The sequence below is a fragment of the Zosterops lateralis genome (assembly GCF_965231275.1).
Source record: "Zosterops lateralis genome assembly, chromosome: 1".
Taxonomy (NCBI): Eukaryota; Metazoa; Chordata; class Aves; order Passeriformes; family Zosteropidae; genus Zosterops; species Zosterops lateralis.
In genome coordinates, this window is record NC_139762.1 from 99,796,976 (window position 1) to 99,805,065 (window position 8,090).

General features: G+C 41.3%; 1 protein-coding gene across 1 annotated transcript; it reads right to left on the reverse strand.

Moving 5' to 3' along the window:
• Window positions 1-856: 856 nt before the first annotated feature.
• PSMG2 (proteasome assembly chaperone 2) lies at window positions 857-8,068 on the reverse strand. The gene is made up of 7 exons (XM_083878969.1): window positions 7,917-8,068; window positions 6,183-6,354; window positions 5,284-5,342; window positions 4,352-4,470; window positions 2,856-3,029; window positions 1,553-1,673; window positions 857-1,191 (listed from the first exon to the last, which is right to left on the reverse strand). The coding sequence occupies exons 1-7, from the start codon at window positions 7,983-7,985 to the stop codon at window positions 1,099-1,101; spliced, it is 807 nt and encodes a 268-aa protein (XP_083735095.1). The 5' UTR covers window positions 7,986-8,068; the 3' UTR covers window positions 857-1,098.
• Window positions 8,069-8,090: the final 22 nt, after the last annotated feature.

The window sequence follows — 8,090 nt, forward strand, 5'->3', positions numbered from 1 at the left end:
TACTATGACAAACATTGAACATCTGAACTGTTCATCACACAAATGCTGTCTCAGACTAAGCCTGTAAAATACACAGATACCAGACTACCTGATATCAGGCAAAGTTCTCTGATTCTTTTATATTTCAGAGCACTGTATTAATGTTCAGTCTAAGAAGACTCATTGACCTAGAAAGCTTTAGTTTCAGCATCTTAGCAGCTTCTGGAAATGGAATAGAAGCCTGGAAAAGAGAAGGCTCTGGGGTAACCTAATTGTGGCCTCCCAGTTCCCAGAGGGACCCTGCAAGAGAGCTGGAGAGGGTCTTTTTACAAGGGCATGTAGTGAAAGGATAAAGGGAAATGGCTTCAAACTGAGAGTAGGTTTAGGTTGGGTATTAGGAAGAATTTCTTTTACTGTGAGGGTGGTGAAGCACAGGCTCAAGTTGCCCAGAAAAGTTATAGATGCCACATACCTGAAAGTGTTTAAGACCAGGTTAGCTGGGGCTCTGAGTAACCTGGTCTAGTGGAGGGTGTCCCTGCCTACAGCAGTGGGGTTGGGACTAGGGCATCTTCAGAATCTCTTCCAACCCACACTCTTCTATGACTCTATGTAGACAGAGAATAGGCTATTACACTGCTTCCAGTCTCCCCAGTTGAAGCTACCATGACAGCACTGGGAAAAGAAGGCAAAACTAGATCACTTCTGACCTTCACTTACCTCATCAGGAAGTTAAGATCCACAGTTGACTTGGAAGTGGAGGGTTTTATCTTCCAATAAAATCCATGCCTACACATCACTCTCAGTTCTCAGCTGCATTAAAAAGAAGCACCTTAAGCTTGTCCATGGCAGTAACACAACCACAGAAAAAGGTTTCTTAAAAAATATTTTATTAGAAAAAGCTTCCAGCCAAAGTTACTCAATAAACAACTGTACAAAACATATTTCTTTGGTGAGTTTATGAAAGTTACCTTAATTTCTTTAGCTACCCACATACACAAAAGGAATTTCTCTTAAATAAAGCATTTATGTAGACACCAAAGCAAGCTGCTGCTCCTTGGCAATTACTGTGTAATCACCACCTCAAGGGACATCTGTGACTCACAGAGAGTTCAGGGCTGATCAGAAGAGGGCGGGTGGGAGACCATTCCCAAAAAGTAAGCGCCAAGAACTCGGTATCTTCCACTGTGAAGAAGGATCTGTGGAATTGTTGCTCTGCAACAAACCCAGAATAATTGAGTTTTAAGTAGTAAGGACGTAACTGGCACAGGTATTAAAACAATAGGCAGCAGTACAATTGTCAGTGTCACAGTGGGTTGCTTTAGAGAAGGGCACTGGAAGAGAGAACTTAATGAAACCTTTACACACCCATACCTGTCAAACAAAAGAACTGGTGTTCAGATTTGTTTTTTTCAGGTGGGGAAACTCCCAGTGAGAGATTTTAATACAAATGTGTATTTTATTTGGCATTTTCTTGATGACCAAGAGCCAAAATGAACCCATCTGGACTGAAGAAAAATGAAAACAATGGATATAAAATATGAAAGCAAGAACTTTAGAATCAAACAGTACTTACTTCACTTTTAATTAGCTGGAGCCATTCATTAAGATAGTTAACAAGAACAAATGCATCAGGGATGTTGTCTCCTTCTGAGCAAAATTTCAGAAGAACTGCCATTTGGATTCCCTCTGAACAGCTGCAACAAAAATAAGCATGCATTTACATTTTGCTTGTAGATCCGCAACAATTATATTTATGTATTTATGTATTAAGAGCAGCGTATCTTGTGAAAAGCCAAAACCAAAAAGGAAAAATGTATGGATATATGTATCTTTTTCTTCTCCAGATTTCTTTGATCACATTTTCACACTTCATGCTCTTTTGCTTATTCTTGAATTGTTCTTTACTTTGCCAGGCAGGAATCCTACATCTTGCAAGAGTATTCAGGCCTTTTACATACTTAGTTTGCATTTTTGTGCTGGTGAGGTGCCTATGCACATCCTTTGTGTATCACTCCTTATATTTCTGTGTATTTTAAACCAGCAGTTTTGCAGGCTCCATATCACTACTTCACTCAGAATATTCTCATTTTTTAATTTAGATATTAAGATGGTTATTTTTAATTTTTTTTTATCTCAATTCCTGGCAGGTCTTTTCTTTTGCAATTCTATATTGTTTCCATACTGAAGTCAGTATAAAAGTAAGTGTGGCATTAATAACTTTGCTGCTGTTGAATGCAACAGTGTGGTCAGGTGTTAAAAGTAATAATTAAAAAATAAAACTCAATTTTCCACCTGACACAACACATTTTTTGAACCAGACACTTGTGCTATAAATGAGTATTAGTTTCTAAAATTTAAAAACTCAGCTTTCAGCACAACTTCTGATGCACACATTTTTTAACAAAACCCTCACATCTAATTTTTTTGCTGGCCCTGAAATTTTAACTCATTCATAGCGCTCAGAATTGTTTGCGAGTTTTGGGGGTTTTTTGTGTAACTGACGTTGGAACCATTTGCTTCAGGAAACAGTTTCAGTTAAAGCAGCACAGGTACAGGAATTCTACTATTTACAAATTGCAGTTTGGATAATATCAGATACCAGATTGATTGCGATCTTAACTGTAAAGATTTTATTATTTCCCTTTAGCCTATTCCCTTATATTTTTATCTTACTCTAACTTTATGATCCAGGGCTCCCTCCTTCTCTTCCTCCTAATCATGGGCCTGACCTGAAAGAAATTCTATTCCTATAGAATAGAATAGTTCTTTTCTATAAAAAGAAGGACTTTTAACATTAAAGTTTGTAAGATAATTTTACCCAGGTGCTAAAAGCAAGACTTCTGATATCTTTCTGTGCTCATCTTTAGGTAGCTCACCTCTCAGTAAATAATAGTTTTGTGATGCCACCTCCAGGTATATGCAGAACTTTGTCTGTATCACTTATTCCAGGGTAAGCTGCTACTTTTTCCATTTCTTTCCAGTTTAGCTCCTTCATGCGGCCTCCAACTGCTTTCTCCAGATCAGGTGTGAGAAGGTAGCGCAGTGGTGTCCTAGGAACAAGCCAAGGATCAGTTCAGTCTGCCAAAGAAAGGAAACTACCCCAGTTATCACTTGCGGCAGACAGAAGGTACAAGCACTGAGGACCTCACACCTGCGGGGAAGAATTGCTCTGATGTTCTCTCCCTCTTCAGTTCCAAGTTAGAAAATAAGTCTGTGGCCTCAAAACTACACAAGCTACTCAACTTTCTGGCACAAACAGAAGTTGGGTACCCTTTTAGGGGCTCAAGTAACTGGCAAGTGCCAAATACGTAAGCACACAAATAGGGGAACTGCTTATGGTTGTTAAAATAATGTACAAATAAAATGTGCTTTTTCTTCCTTCACATTGGAGGTGATTGATTCAAAACCTGCTAGGGTAAACTTGGACTTCACTACAATACAGTATTTTTAATAAGGTCACACTACTAATACTTTCAGACTTTGGTCAAGTTGAAAGTATTTTCTGAATGCACTAGGTAAATCTGCTACAAGGGTGTTGTTCTGTGGTGCTGAGGGAGCTGGGAGGGTTTAAATCACCACAACTTATGACTCAGACCACATCAAATAACCATCAGTCCCTCTCATTTCATTCCACATTAGCTGGCCATCCTGCAATTGTATGGATCTACCACTATATCTGGGATGTACACAGATCTAAACCTTTTGTGAGGCCCTATAGATTTATGGAGCCTGAGGATGACAACTGCAGAAATATTGGTTTTATTTGCAGAAATACTGATTTTATTTGTTTTTCATTAAATTGCCAATTATGATGCCCTCAATCAGCAAGACATGCCTGGTTTTTGGATGGGTAACATCTAGGAAAAAACATATTGCAATTGCAACATTGCAGTTGTCTGCCAACAAATAATAACTGATACCTTCCTACTAAAAAAAAATAAATAACAACTTACTGTATCAAAAAAACCCTTCCAAATGCAGAATGGTGAGGAAGAGGTCAGAAACGAACCAATACTGCAATCAACTATTAAAAATCTAACTTGTGACCTGTATGTCAGCAGTTAATCCCTGACACTGCTTGCAGCCACAGGAAGTTAAAATTGAGGCTCTGGTGCCTGGCAGTGCAGGCCAAGTGCAATTTACTTACAGCTTTTCATTGAATCAGTACTTTTGACAGCAGTAACCCAGAAAATTCAGACACTAATCCTGTATAACATCATGTTTTAATAGCATACTAAGCATTTTATGACCTATGTACACATACGAGCAAAGGCACCCTGCCCAAAGTACTCAGTACATGGAAGCAGAGGGAAATAGCTCAGTCAAAACCACCCAGAAACATCAATTAGGTCTTTTAAGGACACAAACATACCCCAGAAGCTGCTCATCATCACGCTGGTACGCGTGGCTGCTGGACAGAAGGACAACCCTGGCACATTTGCTGCTCTTCACCCAAGAAAGCAGAGTTTCACAGAAGGGCCTGTACTTGTTCTTTATGCAAAAACAGAAAAAAAAGTGAAACATTTCATGTGTCATTAACGATATATAATGTTTAGCAGTGATATAAATTATTCTTCATATCCACTTAGTCTTCAGCCGAAGATCTATTATTAGAAAGCAGAGAACTGCCCTGGTTCTTTACTTAAGCAAAACTACCTGTAGAATTATAAGAATTATCATTAAGACCATGTCAACAACAACAGTACCACCTGCTTTGTGTGCCATTAATACCAAAGGAAAAAGTTTTAGAGCAGGATGGGATGGCAGGATCACACAGTGTTTTTCCACACTTTGAACTGCTAAAATACTGCACCACAATTTTTTTTTCTGCCATGGCATTCTGCTTATTTTAAATTACAGTCACTGTCCAGCTAATGGCCAGTTAAATTCCTAATTTTTACCACATGAACACAGTTAATATAGAATATTATGAAATAATTAAATTGGCATAACACACACACACACACAAAAAGAATAAAGCTATTACAAAGAACATGCAAAACCAATAAATGTAAAGAAAAGAAAAACCTGACAAAATGCAGACCATTTTGTATTTTCTTAACTCTTAATAACTTAGGAGATATTTACATTAAAATCTTCCAACACAGACAACTGTTGTGGGGCTTGGAAGAACAAAATCAAAACCTCAACCTTCAATGAATGCAGAAATCAGTAAAATTGTACCAACTGCAGAAGCTGTTACAGCTTGAAGTAGAAAAATAATTTCACCAGACCACTTAATATTTGCCAGCAGAACTATTCAAACCAAATAGTGAAGTAAGAACAATCAGTGAACATACATACCTTTATAAAAGGTGACCTGATCTGCAGAACTACAAGTTTCTTTGAAGGTAAAGAGTACACTACAAAAGAAATCATTAAGTCTTGTTAAGCAGAAACTGAGGAAGAGATCTGGGTTTAAATATGCCAAGAATGACCCCATTTACAAACTTCAGGATAGTAAACCTTTCAGCTATCAATTCATATGGGAAAGCCTGATAACATTCACTGTGTTAAAAACGCATTTCTGTGCATTGTATTTTCATAAGACTGAGTTTCAATTGTACTAAATTCAAGAACCGATTTAAAATCAAATATATATTAAGACGTATATATATATATATAAAAATATATATTTTTATATATATGAAAGATTTATAAAGATTTGCCTCCTGTAATAATTCAGATAATGTATGCAAGTTTGCAAAGATTGACAGATTATTCTGAGATTTCTGTGATTTAAGAGGGTAAAAAAAAAAAAGAAATACAATGATCAATGTAGGGAAAGAAACTAACAATTTTTAGGGGAAGTGGGAGAAACACACAGGGAAAAAGGCAAAGGTATGTAAGAAGGAAGAAGAGCATCCTTTAAAATCAGAAATTCAGCTTGTATTTCAATTCATTTTAAGTATGTGCACACATGATATTGCTTTGGATTAACACCACAGAGAGTTCTGCCTGCACTGCAATATGGCTAAACCTCAACATTTCTTACTGGTTCCAAACATCAAATTTGTTTTCCAAAATAACAGCAGGAACAGTTTCCTCTGTGAAGTGTAAATACGTTCCTCTCTGTAGGTTTCTGCAGCTGTTATTACTGACTTTAATTAAAGCACATCAGCAAAATTTAACAACGAAAAAACTAGATGTGATGTTCTTGCATCTTATGCCCGCTGCAAACACCTTCAGCAATCAATACCCACCTTCAGCATTTATACTCAGCTCTGTTGAGTTTTCCTCTGCTGTTGCATATGGGTTATTTCCAACCATTGGCACCAGGCAGTCGGTGTAGAAGTAACCAACTTTAGTCATGTCGAGTGTGGAAACCACCAGGTCTATTGCCAGCTGACCAACATTTCCCACGGACACTGCTGGCTGAAGGAACAGAGTGAACCCAATTACAGCCTGCTTTATGGATGGCACAGGGTGCTCTTCAAATAGTGAAACCTTCAATTCCTTAAAATCTGGTCAAACGTGATTTCTAAGAGTGGCTGCTCATCCTCTGGCAAAGGTGACTATTTCCTACCAAAAGAATTGGTAAATACAGGATTTGGTCCCTGTCTGACAAAAAAACATCCTGGCCAGTTCTGTGAATAATCCTGTCTCATTGTAAACTGAAAGAGTGGCTTGGAAACTTACCTCCTTCCCCACATTTTTGGATTGAGAGCAGATAAAAGCCACTCCAGTAACTGATGTGAGACTGGGAAACCTCACATGAGGTTTGCCCGAAGGCAGAGTTGGTATTATATATTAAACTCTAAATCTCAGACTGACTAAACAAGAGTAGGTTGTTTTTCCTATTTTTAAGGATGAAAATGATAAGGGTGCCCCTAAATTAATTTCGTAGGAAGTGCTGTGGGTTATCATCACTGACCTAATACGATGGCACGGAAAGAGCAAGTCAAGAGTCTGTGTCCTTCCAAAGAAACTATTACAGGAAGACAACAATAAAACCTTCGGTCGCTTTCCTCTAATTTCTAATCCAATCTAGGGATCGCTGTGGCTGCCCCTTGCGGAAGGACAGGGATTTAGGGCGGAGAGAAGGCGGAGGAGGCCGCGGCAGCCTCGGGTGCCCCATGGCCTGGCTGGCAGCGCCTCCCCCGCCGGGAGCCCGGCACTGCTGCGCCTCCTGCTGCCTGTCAGCTGACCGGGAATGGCTTCCCGCCCAGCCTGCACAGTCATCCCGGCCCGGGCAGCCCTGCCGGGGAGCCATGGGGTCCCTGCAGGGCGAGAAGTGCCGGGTTTGTCCCCCGCAGCCGCGCTGGGCCCTGGCCCCTCACCGACACCTCACCCCGGGCACGGGCCCGGCACTGAGGGCACCCTGGGGACGGCGATAAAAACACTGCCCAAAACAACCCTAATCCCAGATTTAAATGTAGCAGAATGAATTATTATTTTTTTAACATTTATTTATCGCATCTAAATGAAAAAAATTAGTTTTTTTTTTTCATTTTATTTGCTTTTATTGCAGTGGCAACCCACGGGGTGCTGTAAACCCAGTAAAAGCACACAGGGCTCGTTAATTTTTAGAGAAACGGCATACAGCTATAGGTCTGAAAGAGCAAATAGCTACTGCTCTAAAATAAAACATAGCTGCTGCGGCTCGGCATGGATCGTCCTGCCGGGGCAAGCCCGGGTTCGGAGGAGGGAGAGGCTGGCAGGGGAACACCGCGCTGAGCTCTGCCGCATTCGGGCCCTCCCAGCCCTCTGCTCCCCGGCACAGCACCCCACACATCCCACAGCCGCCTGCCCGGCCCCTTCTCCGCTCATCCCGCGGCCAAGTGCCCGGACAGCCCTCGGGCAGGGCACGGAGAGACAGCAGAGCCCCCGTGTCCCGTCCCCCGGGAGCGGAGCGGAGCCCCCGGCACAGGCACCGGGAACAGCGGCCCCTCCAACCCACCCCGGGCGGGGAAAGGGACAGCGGGAGCCTCACTCACCATGAGCAGAGTGAAGCCTTGAAAGTCGGGGCCGGCGGAGTCCCCGCCGCGGTGGCATGGGATGAACATGCCGGCCGGGAAAGGAGGAGGGAAGCAGGCAGTGAAGAAAGGAAGGAAGGAGGGAGGGATGGAAGGAGGGAAGGAAGGAAGCGGGGCGCGGACGCCGCGCAGGTG